General features: G+C 43.2%; 1 protein-coding gene across 3 annotated transcripts in view; it reads left to right on the forward strand.

The window, feature by feature from the left end:
* Egflam (EGF like, fibronectin type III and laminin G domains) overlaps positions 1–14,825 on the forward strand; it is a 186,355-nt gene that overhangs the window by 121,483 nt on the left and 50,047 nt on the right. For all 3 annotated transcript variants that reach the window (XM_060380501.1, XM_021652076.2, XM_060380502.1), the window contains 3 exons: positions 12,553–12,668; positions 13,345–13,663; positions 14,290–14,390. In XM_060380501.1, the coding sequence (XP_060236484.1) occupies positions 12,553–12,668; positions 13,345–13,663; positions 14,290–14,390 (536 nt within the window). The remainder of the gene's footprint in view (positions 1–12,552; positions 12,669–13,344; positions 13,664–14,289; positions 14,391–14,825) is intronic.

Here is a 14,825-nt window from a genome sequence, read left to right on the forward strand (position 1 = left end):
AATTGATAGATAAATCTTTTTTTTAAGTTCTTTCAAAAATATGCCGAAAAGGAAAGAATCAAACAGTTAAATAAAAAGCACTGCCAACAGATGAGCCCAGGCAGAATGCAGAATACATTTCAGAGGTAGAGGACAAACTGGAGGTAACAATACAGCCAGACGTCCACAAACAAGAAAGACTCATAAGCATGACTAAAACTTGTAGGAAGAGAGGGATGCATTCAAAAGACTAAACCTACAAGTCTACAAAGCAGAAGAGTCAAAGGTCCAACGACACAGAAAATAAGAAGGCTCGAGAGATGCTCTTGCTCATCTTCCAGAGAACATGGGTTTAGCTCCCAGGACCCACATCAGGTGGCCTGCCACAGCGGTAACTCCAATTCCAGAGGGTTCTCTTCTGGCCATTGTGTTGCACATGCTCTGGCAGATTTCTTTCTTTTTATTTTTTTAATTTTTATTATTAGTTACATTTTATTAGCTCTGTATCCCAGCTGTATACCGCTCCCTCATTCCCTCCCAATCACACCCTCCCTCCCTCATCTCCTCCCATGCCCCTTTCCAAGTCCACTGCTTGGGGAGGACCTCCTCCCCTTTCATCTGACCCTGTATTATCAGCTATCTTCAGGACTGGCTGCAAAGTCCTCCTCTGTGGCCTAGCAGGACTGCACCTCCCTTGGGGGTGGGAAGGTCAAAGAGCCTGCCATTGAGTTCCTGTCAGAAATAGTCCCTGTTCCCCTTACTAGGAAACCCACTTGGTTACTGAGCTACCATGGGCTACATCCGAGCAGAGATTCTAAGTTATATCCATACATGGTTCTTCTGTTGTCTCCAGGTCATATTAACTCCCCTTCTTTCATATGATTCCCTGCACTCTGATGAAGGTTTGGTTATGAGTCTTAGTATATGCTTTGATAAACTGCTAGGTAGAGTCTTTCAGAGGCCCTCTGTGGTAGGTTCCTGTCCTGTTACTTGATTTCTCCTACATCCAATGCCCATCCCATTTGTCTTTCTAAATGAGGATTGATCATCTTACCCCAGGTCTTCTTTCTTGTTTATCTTCTTTAGGTGAATAGATTTCATTATGTTTATCATATCTTATAGGTCTAAGTGAATACACCCATCAAAATGGCTAAAATAAAAATCTCAAATGACAACACATGCTGGAGAGGTTGTGGAGAAAGGGCAACCTTCCTCCATTGCTGGTGGGAATGTAAACTTGTACAACCACTTTGGAAATCAATCTGGCGCTTTCTTAGACAATTAGGAATAGCGCTTCCTCAAGACCCAGCTAAACCTCTCCTAGGCATATCTCCAAAAGAGGCTCAAGTACACAACAAGGACATTTGCTCAACCATGTTTATAGCAGCTTTATTTGTAATAGCCAGAACCTGGAAACAACCCAGATGTCCATCAACGGAGGAATGGATACAGAAATTGTGATATTTTTACACACTGGAATACTACTCAGCAATTAAAAACAAGGAAATCATGAAATTTGCAGGCAAATGGTGGGACCTAGAAAAGATCATTCTGAGTGAGGTATCCCAGAAGGAGAAAGACACTCATGGTATATACTCTGGCAGATTTCTTATCTAGCCTGGGTCCACCTGCACAGCGGTGTCAAAGGGGCAGGCTCTCCTACATCAGTTATCACTTATGAAACATGCCTCACAGACATGGCCACAGGCCAGTCTGGTTGAGACAACTCTTTAATTGAGGTTCCCTCTTCTCAGGATCATGCGCAGTTGACAACTGAAGGTTACTATGACAATGTTCAATGCAGTAAATCAGCGATCCCTATTACTAATAGTATAGGAAGAACAAAACTATCATAACGATCAATAATACTACTGCCTCAGTTAAAAAAATCAAGATCCAGTCATGTTGTTGGCACATTCATTGGTAACTTTCTTCAGTGTATTTGGGGCAGTTGATGAGAGTGTAGCTAAGTGTAGCTGCCGACATTACCGGGAGACACAATCTCCCAGCAAGCTCTCCGACCCTCTGGAAGGAATATATATGTATGCCTATATGTATGCAATAACAATGAAAAAAGTGGTCATAAACGGAAAGAGAGCAGGGAGAAGTATATGAAAAGCTTTGGTGGGAGGAAAGGGAAGAGAGAAATATTGTGAACTATCTGTTGTCTCCAAAGCCCTCTTAGATGCCCACAAACTGAGAGTCAAAGCATGAAAATCAATTTACCAAGCAAATGGAAACTGCAATCAAACTGTCATAGCTATTCTGATATCTGATACAGTAGGCTGCTAATTAAATTACTTAGAAGATACAGAATAAAGCACTGCACGCCAATAGAGTAAAAAAAATCAAGACTATATAATATTTGTTCAACTATTATTAAGCTTCCAATTTAATAAAACAAATGATAAAAGACCTGAAAGTCAGGAAGGTACTGACACAATAATAGTAGGAGACTTTGATACCCCGCTCCAACCCTTGGAAAGCCTTTCAAACTAAAAATCAATGAAGAAGCGCCACAGTTCAACTGCGCCGTAGATAACTGTATTTAACAGATATCCCTGAAACGTACTGTTCAGTACACGCAGAGACCACATTCTTCTCAGTGGCCCATTGAACTGTCTTTAAAATCAATTACAAAGAGAGATTTAATGAATACAAAACAATAGAAATAATTCTTGTATTTTATCTGATCATAACACTTGAAATCAACAGCAGGGAAAAGTACAGAAACTACAAAGAACTTAGATCTGGAACGACACATTTTTTAATGAATAGTGGGTCAATGAAGAATCAAGGAGAAAACATTTTAATCTATAGAACCAAATGAAAATGAAATGGATATAGCTAAGGTTACTCTAAAAGGAAAGTGTGTATGTGAGTGCTTACAGGACAAAGAATTAGAACAGCCTCAAACAAATAACCTAATAATTCAAATCTGAGAAGCCAGATGCAGTACAAAGCAAGAAATAATAAATATTAGAGCATAATTTCATGAAATGGAGATCAAAAGAACAAGATACATAATCTATCAAAGCTTTGGTCCTTTGAAAGCTAAATAAGATTGACAAAGCTCTCACCAGACAAATTACAAGAAACGGAGAGAACATGCAAATTGATAAAATCAGGAATGAAAGGGCACATAGTACAACACACGCCAATGTCATGCAGAGGTTCATTAGGAAACAGTTGATCTTATATTTCAAAAAGTCGGAAAACCAGTAAGTCCGATTTTCTCTTCTGGCCCCTTCCAGCCCGAGGCATACATCCACTGCGCTTATATACTCGCAGGCAAAGCCCTCATCTGTGTAAATTATCAGCAATCCATCAATCAGCCAGTCAGTCGACCAGTCAGTCATCTGAGAGAGACAGAAAGCAAGTTGGGCACCAGCGGTTGATTGCTCCCTCCTTTCTGTTTGCGGATGCAGTACGACCAGCTCCTGCCAACACCATGAGCAAAAAAGGAATCTTTAAGTTGCCACATAATGCAACATGCAGCATGAAAGCAGAAGAAGGAAGAGGACTAGCCAGAAGGAACAGGAGTGGAGAAGGGGGCCTGTAAGAACAGAGAGTTGGGAAAAAAACGTAATGAGGCCCACTACTCTGTGAGAACTTAAGGAAAACTGAAGGAGGGGTCTGTAGGCCGTTCGCTCTGTCTCAAACTTAAGTAGAAAACCGATGCTGTGTCAAAGAAGAGAAGCAATGTTCTGGGGCCCAGGTCTTCTTTCCGCCGGAAAAGACCGACTCAGACATCTTCTCAGACCCAAACTGACACAAGTCTCTAGGCTTTCTGTGAATTATAAGATGGCCGCGGGCCTGATGGGGGAGGAAAATAGATCCTTACCCCCTCTGCTCGCTGTAAGCAAATCCATTTTCCTTTACTAATTTCTGTTCCCGCATTCTTTGGGAAGCTGAGGCAGCAGGTTTATACACCCGAGTTCCCGGTTACGACCGCTTCTGTTTCTCACTGCTTGCCATAAGCATGGACTAGTGACAGCCACCACCGAACTTTAACTCCAGCACAGACCACGTTAAAAAAAAAAAAAAAAATCTGACTCTATCTTCGCTTTGACTCCCTACGCTCCTTCTCCCATCAAAGTTTTGATCGCTTGATCATTAAAGGATTGCAGAGGCCAGCAGGAGACTATGAGACTCCCAAGATGTAGCACAGGCCCACTAACAGCTCCAGAGGGTGTCCTCCAGCAGGTGGCCGTAGTTTGCCAGTCATCCAGCAGGTGGCGATAGCTCACAGACTTCCAGAGCAGGAAGAGCCCGGAGCATCCCAGTAGCCTAACTGAAAAAGGACTAAGAGGGAAGTTCCATTAGATGCCGGGGATGTGGGCTTCTTCTTTGCTTAACTAGCCCCAGCCACGGTAGAAGATGGCAACAAATCCAAATTTTAGTTTTTAATCCAAAAGCAAAGTTTACAAGCTTATAACCAAGTCTCTCTTCATACACAGAACTCATAAGGTTTTTTGTTTTGCTGTTTGTTTTTTTTTTTGTTGTTGTTGTTTTAAGGTAAAATATACTAATGGTTGTCATGTTTAGAAAGCGTTGAAACAATGAAAATAATAGATTAGAATGGCTGAAAACAAGTTGTAATCTAACAACCACAGACTAGCATCACTCCCTTTCTCACCACCAGGTAAAGTCACCCCAAAAAGCACAGCATCCGGTTTCTGAGATATCTTAGTCAGTGGTTATATTGCTGTGATAAAATACAGTGACCGAAAAGCAAGGTGGGGAGGGAAGAGTGTATTCTGCTGACACTTCAGACCACAGTCTATCACTGAGGAAGACAGGACAGGAGGAACTCAGTCGGAGCTGGAGCCTGGAGACAGGAGCTGATGCAGAGGACACGGAAGTGCTGCTTACTGGCCTGCTTCCCACAGCCTGCTCACCCTGCTTTTTCATAGAACCCAGGACCACCAGCCCAGGGATGGCACCACCCGCCATGAGCCGGGCCCTCCCCCGGGGATCACTAATTGAGAAGATGCCTTACAGCTTGATCTCAGGGAGGCGTTTCCTCAACTGAGACCCCTTTCTCTCTGATTACTCTAGCTTGTGTCAAGTTGAACCCAAACCAGCCAGTCCATGAGCCTGTGATGGTTATTTTTCCTGTTTGACCTCTCATTCACACAATCCTAAATCTGTGCGTGTAATGCCTGCTAATGCCAGGAAATGTCTGGGTGCCAAGGTATTAGCAGTAAGTAATAGTCACTGAAGTTGTGGGGCTTACAAGTAAGATACTTGCCTTGGGCAAGAAGTAAAGAATAGAATGTGTGTGTGTGTGTGTGCGTGTGTGTGTGTGTGTGTGTGTGCGTGTGTGTGTACTGTTTTATTCCATAACTTACACATCAGCAATGGTAAGTGCTAGGGAGGAAAGACTGAGCTAATGTACCAAGATCCCCCCCCCAGGTTGTATGGCCGGCTCTAAACCTCCCAGTCACTAAGATATCTCTGATGCATCCTGGCCTCCCCTGTTGCAGAACCCAACTTGTGTGCATGGTTGGGACTCTACATGGAAGGATAGAGTCGCTTCTCATTACACGACGCTGAATTTCCCACCCATCTCCCATGGGTTCCTTTTTGGATCAGTGGGTTGTCATGTCTATAGTCCTAAGTGCAGACTTTCTATATCAGTTTTCTGAGCTGATTCTTTGGTGAAAAGAGGTTCTTTCCTTTAACCGGAAGTGCTGGGATTCCATTTCTGCCTCAGTATGTGTAGGAACACTTCCTGACTCAGCATCTTTCTGCAAACTTCAGCCACTCCAGCAGCATTCCTATTGTAATAAGATGAAAGACACTGTGCAATTTGGTACTGGACCCTAAGAGTTAGTTATAAATCCAAGAGAAGTTAATAAACACCTGCCTCTAGCCTCCACCGTCATGCAAACACACACTCTGCTTTATTTATTTTTAATTATGTGTATATATATGTGTGGTTTGTGTGTGTGTGTGTGTGTGTATTCAATATCTCACCCTTGGTATATCTAATACTTTATATTCTTAGGTTATTTTGCTCAGTTTTTTAAAACATTACTTATGGCCCACTGAAGTGTTTCCATAGCCCCATAATGTGCTGAACTCTGTAGCTTGAATAATATTGAATCAAGCACATCAGGAAACTGAGTAGATTTTGGTGAAACTATATATTAGGATTTAAAGGCCTAAAGGAAGGGAGCATTAGCCATGTCCATGAATGTCACGTATACTTACTTTTGACAAATGACTTTTGGAGGAAGCTGAAGCAGCCTTTGAGCCAAGAGTTCACGGTCAAGTCCAGTGATTAGATGTGGTTAAAACACCTTGAGTGGCTGCGTTTACACTGTGTGCAGTGTCAGCAAACATACCCGGGAGCATAGGGGAGGATGGTGGCTGTTTTGTGGTGAGGACTCTGGAAAGTGGATTGCCAAAAATTTTACAGTGAGGTAATGTTGAGATTGGCTGATAAAAGTGGAGTTGGATTTCCCCCAGAGGGTAAGGGTGAGGAGTATGGGATCCTGCCGAACATGCTTTTCTATTATTATTACTAATTGTTAAAGATGGTCTGAGAGAGTATATTTAGGCATTGTTCAGAGACAAAAGGGCGTAGGAACAAAAGGGGGGAGACGGGAACTAGCCCCACACTGGCCTATGTGAGACCACGCCCCTAGCTAATGTGAACACCGCCTCTTAGATCTCATATTTAAAACAGACATGTTCCATCCCCTGCTGACTCTGCTGCAGCATTGATCCCGGCTTCACAGAAGAAATATCAGCAGATGGTAGACCAGTTGTACAAACTGACCTGAGGGTCTTTATGGGTTCTTTTCCACCCTTTCCCCGCACTCACTCAGCTATTTGCTATTTTCTCAGGGGGAAGGTTTAAAAACACTGTAGAAACTCTTCCATCAGAAAGCACCTTGTGGTGGATGATGTTTGTTATTCAGACAGTGAGCTCTCTGTCCTAGCAGTTCATGATTTTCTTTCTGATGGAGGTGGCTTTGTGATGGTTCATGCACAGAAACTCTCCAGTGCACCTGAGTTCCTCTCTGGTTCAGTCTTGCTTTAATCAATATGCCAATACTTATTTGAACATGAGAACAGATTACTCTTGTTTCTATTTTTCTTTCTCTCTCTTTTTATTTATTTATTTTTTGAAAAGGTTTCTTGGGCACAGATTAATCTCATGACCCAGAGAAAGGCTGGCTTGCTCTTGTAACAGACTGTCTGGGGTTTTTGATTACTGTTGAGTATGATTATGGATCAGAGAGGGGCTTTAACCCAGGAGTATTCCCTGGGGTAAAACTGGCTCTGCTTGCATGACCAGAAAAGTGTGCAAGCCGGTGAAGGCTGTAGCTGCGGCTCTTCCAGCTTAGTGGCCACTGGCCTGCTCCGACAAGAAGGAGGCTGCTTGTTGCTTATAGCCATACAAGCTTGGGCTTATTCAAGAAATCTGAATGCACATCTGGCCCTTAGAATCCAGAGATTATGTAGCTGCAGATTCAACCAACAGTAGATGGGAAATATTTGGGGGAAAATTGGGTCTGTACTAAAGACGCAAAGACTTTGTCTTTCTTGCCGCTGTTTTCAGACACTGTATAACATGAAGAGTGAACAAATGCTTGTTCACCTGAGATAGAGCATCTAGGACACCCCCACCACCCCCCTGCAAAAAAAAATCCATCCAAGGCTATTTTAGTGAACCAGTGAGTTGCATTGAGGGTTTATAGGAATGTGTGTGAAGGGTTACTTATGAGAGTGTGGACGACTCAAAGGCAGATAGGTGGGCACTCAGAGAAGCTTTGTCCCTCGACTTCCATGCACAACTTGTGGGAAGGGCCTCTGAGGAGTCGGCTCTCCCTCAACAAGCTTGGGGAGAGGCCTTGTGAGCGTTGTGTAACTTTCCGAGCTTCCTGGCTGCTTTAACTTCGATTTACTTGCTGAATCTAATTTGTTACTCTCTGCTTTCCTCCTTCCAGGAGGAGATGCTTCAATTCTGGGGAAAGAGTTATACAACGTCTAAGCAAAGCAGCACCATTTATATAACCCTGCCATCGAATTAGGTATTATAAAGAATCTACAGGTGGTTTAAAATATGCAAGAGTGTGTTTGTAAAGCATACACACGTGCTGCAGCTTCTTATACACGGGACTTGAATGCCAGTAGATTGCTGCTCTCAACGGACACTGTGTTTAAGTCACTGATGTTTAACCACTGTGTGAAATGATTTGAGGAAATACACTCACTTTAATCTTTAGAAAAATGTAAGGTTGAGATCTTATGTGCTCTCCCATCTCCTGTCCACGTACATAAAGGATTACAGACGACTAAGGAAAGCTGAGCCTGGAAAAAATAATCTCCAGGGAAGAGCGCACTGACTAGTTATCTCACACCAAATGACCAGCCCTGAAAAATAATATATATATATATATATATATATATATATATATATATATATATATATATGCATGTAACAATGATTACTGAAGAAAACAGCCTTGAATTTGAAAGAGAGCAAGAAAGGGTAGAAGAGAGAGTTTGAAGGTAAGAAAGGAGAGGGGAAATGATATAATTGTATTATAATCTTGAAAATAAATGATACTTTTAAGTGTAAGGGCTGGAAATATGGCTTGATACGTAAAGCGCTTCCTGTACAAGCATGAGGGACTGAGTTCGGCACTTCAGCATTGATTGAGAAAGCCAGGCGCGAACACCCATAACTATAACCATAGCACTGGAAGACAGACGGGTGGATACCAGGGCCTTGCTGGCCAGATGCTCTAGACAAAATGGCTAACCACACATCCAGTGAGAGGACCTGGCTCAAGGAAATAAGGTGGAGAACAAACAAGACAGACAGCAAAGTGACCCTTGCCTCCACACGTGCAGGCAGGAGCAAGTACACATATGCACACATCGAATGACATGGATGCTACAATGACAATAAACAAATAGACACAGATTTAGTAAAAATCACGCCAAGATGCCAAGATGAGGTATGCAACCAGTCATTTCTGCTGTCACCTGTGATCTCAGCACTTGGGAGACTAAGGCAGTAGGACAGCCATGAGTTTGGGGCCATCTTAGGCTACATGTGAATTCTGGGCCAATCTGACTTCTGAGTGAAAGCCTGCACTCAAGAAGTGTGACACTTTCTGTTGGAGTCTAATAATAACTTGACCTAATTATTATCTAATCATTAGACCACAAGAAGTAAAAACAAACAAACAAACAAAATAAGTGTTTTACTAGATTCGGTTGTAAGAAGAAATTGCCAAATTTTGAGCACAGCAATGAATAGCAAGTTTCAAAGCAGATTTGTTGTACGTGAAGAACTATGTTTTGCATGGCTAGACTCCTTTTTACAGTTTCTTATTAAAAATTAAAGGTGTCAATTTGAAGTGTAGCTGGTGGCAGAGCTATTCAACTTAAAAGAAAGAAAACTGTTAAAAAGCAGAAGCACTGTGATTATCCTGTCCCCTAGATCACCCTGCTAGTTCCTCCTGTCTTCGAGACCACCACCAAATAGGCTGTGCTGTTAAAGACCTGAGCTGAGTCTTTTAGCCACAGCTCGAGCTGGTATTTCTAAGTAATACAATGATAATAAATCAAATAGATACAATGTGTACTACAATGGTAATAAATCAAATAGCTACAGGGGATAAAATCACTACAGGGGTACATTTATGTATCTCTGTTTGCATATGTTGGTTCACGTGCTTGCAGGTATGTCGGAAGGCCAGCTGACAGCCTCAGGGGTCATTGCTCAGGTGTTGTGCACCTTCTGTTTTGACATAAGGTCTCTTGCTGATCTTGGTGCTCACCAAGCAGGCTGTCCAGCGTGCACCACCTCCGCAGCACTGACACTGCAGACTTGAACCACTGGACCCAGAATTTTTGATGTGGCTTTTGGAGATAGGATTTAAGGCCCTGTGTTTGTTCAGCAAGTACCTGATAGATTGAGCCATCTTTCCATCCCTGCAAAAATACCTTAATTCTTTGTAATTCAGCCTCTCAGAAGGTAGCACCTCCCTTCACTAGGCCTAGCCCTGCTTACCTCATCCCTTCAGAGCTTATGTATTTCTTCTTACACAGCTTCTTGTCTTCACAGAAACCATCCCCTCTCCATTTCTAGACTTGTTTGTTTGTTTAGACAGTAAATCTGTTGTCGGCCTGCCTCTGAATGAAGCACTCTTATTTTCTTCTGGAATATTATTCCTTTCAGCCTGTCCTTGGGTTTGTTTTCGATGTATGTATACTGCAAGGATCAGCCAACGCAGAGCAATAGCATTCTTTTATTTTCTATCTTCTTGTGTCTTCTGTAGAGGTGCTTTCTAGAAGCACCAGATAGCACAAATGTTCACAATTTAGCCTGACACACATTTTTTTTAAAGGACAGATTTATTGTATTTACAGTTGATCTAATTATCCACATGCCTTACTCATTCCTTCGATGTTAGTTTGGTTTTCAAGTCACTCTGGGATTTTTGTAGTGAGATGTCCGAGCTTCTTTTCCATAACTCATTGTCTCCCACATTACCACTTTCTCTCCCCGTTCAGTCTTGTGGCCACAGAGCGGTTTTGTTTTTGTGTTTGTTTTTTTTTAAACAGGTACAATAAACAGCCCCTTTTCGCTTTGTCCACTTTTAAATCAGTTTAGAGGTAAGTCGATGCTGTTAGCAGAGAGGCATCCTAACTGTCTGATAAAGACTGAGTTAGAAGACAAACTTTCATTCTCCAGGACCCTTTGCCTGGTTTGGAACCTGTGATGGTCTGCTTAGGAAGCTTGGTATTCTGTGACAGTTCTACCTACCAAGGCCACTATTTCTCCCTAGTCCTGGTGAAGAAAGGATTACAGGAGGGTCCAAGTTTACCTCCAGTTCCTCCTCCTCCCCAGCATCCCTCAGTTCAGAAGTGTGCGCCAACTACTTCTTACCTTCATACCTCCACCTTGTAGGGATGGAAGAGACTGCACAAGAACACAGGAATTCTTTGTTCTTAGGATTCATCTTTCTAAGGGAAACTTAAAGGGCGGGGAACAGGCATCCCCACTGAAGCGTCCACAAGCTGAGCTGTTAAGACAGGTTCCTCTGAGGCCCGTGTAACAGGTGATTCTGACCGTGATAAGACATGCCTTCGCAGGAGCTTACGATACTGAACACAAAGCTCCCATCCCCAGATCATGTGAGATCATACCAGACTGTTTTCATTTTTGTAAGTGAAACTTTCCAGTTCTTTCCTTCTCAAACCCTGGCTGGTGTGCAAACACCTGCTGCATCAGCAGTGTGAATTTTAGGGTCACAGCAGTAAAGGAACTCAGTAATCATGAAATCTAATTGCATCCCTTAGTTGTGTTGGGGAAGAGCGTGTGTGCACACACGAAGACATCTCTGATATCATTCTTCAGACACTGTCCATCTTGTTTGCTGAGACAGGGTCTCTCTCTCTCTGGAACCTCACCAAGTTGGCTTGGCTGACTGTCCAGTGAGCCCTAGGGATCTGCCCATCTCAGCCCCTCCAGGACCCGAATTACACGTGGTCACCATCATCTCCAGCTTTTTCTCTATGGGTGTAGGAAGTTAAACTCAGGTCCTTATACTTGAGTGGTTAGCACTTTCTTGACTGAACTATTTCCTCGACCTTTTATCCTTATTTCGTTGAGAATCATGGGACCTAACAAAATTAAATGACTTGTCCAACAACCGAATTATTGTGCCTGTCTCACATGACCAGAGACATTTCCAGCTATATCATATTGATCATCACAAAAACAATGTGCAGAAAAACCATGATGTCTTTATAAACACAAACATATGCAGACTTTACAAAAAAGAAGACATCCTTTTATTGACCAACCAAAATTTGTATTTTATCATTTTTTCCTTAATGTGGAATACCCCAGAATTTGTTTTACATTCAGTATGTGGTATGACTATTATGTTTCTAATAAGCGTCTGGTTTTTAATGTTCCCTTTTCTTAATTAACAAAGTGCCAAGTGGAAAGAGATAAGTTATGCACTTTAATTACAGCAACCCCGGGCTACTTGGAGAATTCTTATCAGTAGCATAGAATGTACAACCTACACTCACTGAAAAATAAAATTGGTGGGTGTGAGATTGAGGAAACAGTTCCGTCTCCCAGCACTATCAGGAGAGAAGAGCAGTGTCTTCCTGGAGTCGCTCGGGGCCTGGTTTTATTTGTTTATCTCCTTCTCAGGGAGCATGGAACAGAGCGTCATCTGGATCACTGTGAAAGACTGGGAGTTTGGAGTTGGAGTGCTGCAGAGGGGCTGGTGGTCAGTGATGGGAGCTCCCACTGATTACTTCCCTTTTCTGGAACCTTCCGTGGACCCTCCATACCTCAGTTTATTCCTTAGGAAAGTAGACCTTGATGTCTAGATCGAAGGAGGTGGGGGAGGGCAGTCAAGAAGGAATCAGGAGGTAAAGGAAAACAAAGTATAATGCCATCCATGTAAGAAAGCGCCGTGTTTCACAAAGTAACTTGAAAATTTAATAATTAAAGAAGCAAAGAAGTTGGGACAGAGAAGGTTTGAGGTGATGGGACGTGTGCCATTTTTCTTTGTGAAGGTCCTGAGGAGGCAGGAAGCGGCCACTATGGACCTGGGTATATCACCAGTCCCGGAGTGGGTGAGGATGATGATGGATCTGAAGACGAGCTTGATCTGGATATGTCCTTTGAGGAGGTACAGTCACCTGTGATGTTGACTCTGATGTGCTCTGTTTTCCTGCTGACCGCAGCAGCTTACCCATAGATATGGAACTTCAGCCTGAAATGGGCCCATTTGCTCTCAGCGTGGATTTGTTTCCTCTGAGTATGAGTTTCTGACACACTCACACAGACACACGTAGGCAAAATACCAATTAGTACTAGGGAGTTTTGTAGGCTGCTATCCTATGAACAGCCTCTCTTTACAACTAGCTTTGCAAAGTGGATTTGTGTGTGTATATATATATATACCAGAAATCTTGATTCTCTATCCTTATCATATATGTATGTATATATATTATATATATATATAATATATATATATATATATATTGATAGATAGGTAGATTTACCATCCATAGAATTTTATAAGATGAGTCAGTAGAGGAAAATGGATGATTTCTTGACAAAGCCACACATTTTGTAATATTTTAGTAAGAATGTGTCCTAGAATATAAAGATTTTCTGAGTAATATAGGGCAAGGTGCTTAAAGTCCCTGAGTCGTCAGGTCTTCCCCATAAAGTGGGGCCAGTACTCCTGTCCCACTGACATCCTGGGGTTCTTGGACACTAACAGTGAGCCTGTGGTTCAAGAACATGCAGTATAATGATGACTTCGTGTCTATGCTTAGCCTTTCCCATCTCTAACTTAGGTTAAACCCCTTCCTGCTACCAAAGCTGGGAATCAGAAGCACTTGGTGGCATCCAAGAAGACATCTGTCTCTAACCCAGAGACGGCTTCCAGGCTTGCACAGCCTACCTCAGCAACTCTCCCTGAAACTACAGTAGCCGCCCCACCCACCCCAGCCCAGCGGAAAGGGAAGAAGAGTGCGGCCATGAGGTCAAGGCTCTTTGACATGTCCTGTGATGAAACCATCTGCTCTACTGACAGCTTCTGTGTCAACGACTACACCTGGGGAGGCTCACGGTGCCACTGCAACCTGGGCAGAGGCGGCGAGGGCTGCTCAGAAGGTAGGCCCTGGGGAGAGGATGCACGTGGCACAGTTCATCCTGCAGAGACCCTCGGGCAGTTGCGTGGCACACACACAGCGCCTTCTGGTCCTTTTTTGCGTGATGAGCTCTTTCTTCTATGCATTGGTTAGTAAATTAGCTCCCCCAGGCAAAGGAAGCAACTTCCATTGCCTTTTTTGAGGGGCAGCCCTGTTTCTGGGTCTGTCAAGTGTTCCTTTAGAACAGCCATTGTAAAATCATCTCAATAGTGCCAGGCAGGTGGACTCTACCATTATCACTTGTCTATCAGAACTATAACAGAATGCCTGGGAGAGTTGACAGCTGATGCTGGAGCCGCCTTGGGTACTGCAGATGCCCAGCTTGAAAATGAGCCATATTGGACTTTAAGCCACTCATTTCTTTTCAGGGAAACAGGAACCTCAATCTCCCAAATCCAGTCTCTTCTGAGGAGTTTCAGAAGCTCCTTGATCTCAAGAGTAGAAGGCGTGAAAGGCAGAGAAAGGGAAATGAGAAGGAAGCTAAGTGAAAGGGATTACAGGATGTGATGGGCAGACAATGGTGCGTGTTGGCGTCTGTCTTGAAGAGCGAGATAACGGCATTCGTCACTGTGTGCTTTTCCTTTCCAGATATCTTGATTCAGTATCCTCAGTTCTTTGGCCACTCCTACGTAACCTTTGAGCCCCTGAAGAACTCTTATCAGGCATTTCAGATTACTCTGGAATTCAGGGTAAGAGGAGCTGCTTATTTGATGAGGACCTATTGAGTACCAGATTACATCAAAGGAAGAGTGGGAAGACAGAAAGGAAAACAGTTAAACATGGCAAGCCTGACCTGAAATCAGTCACAGAATCTGGCTCGGGTGGGGTACATCCAGAGCGTTCAAGTACACAGTTAGGGGAGGGTGGATTTGCATGACACAAACTATGAACAGTTGGATTCCTAGAAAGAATGCTACTTCCATAGTGATGTGCTAGGGGCAGGATTTCAGGACTAACCAGGCATTCAATTCCCCAAGCCCCTTTACAGAGACCTCTCTGCTCCCAATCATCTAAAGATCAGCATTCCGCTACTACCTTGAGCTTAATGCGACATTTTGAGTACCCTGGAAGAAGCAAAAGGGCCAGGGGTCTGGAAACCTACACCCTTTGCCATAGTGTCACTG

Source organism: Meriones unguiculatus, chromosome 3 (genome assembly GCF_030254825.1).
Source record: "Meriones unguiculatus strain TT.TT164.6M chromosome 3, Bangor_MerUng_6.1, whole genome shotgun sequence".
Classification (NCBI taxonomy): Eukaryota; Metazoa; Chordata; class Mammalia; order Rodentia; family Muridae; genus Meriones; species Meriones unguiculatus.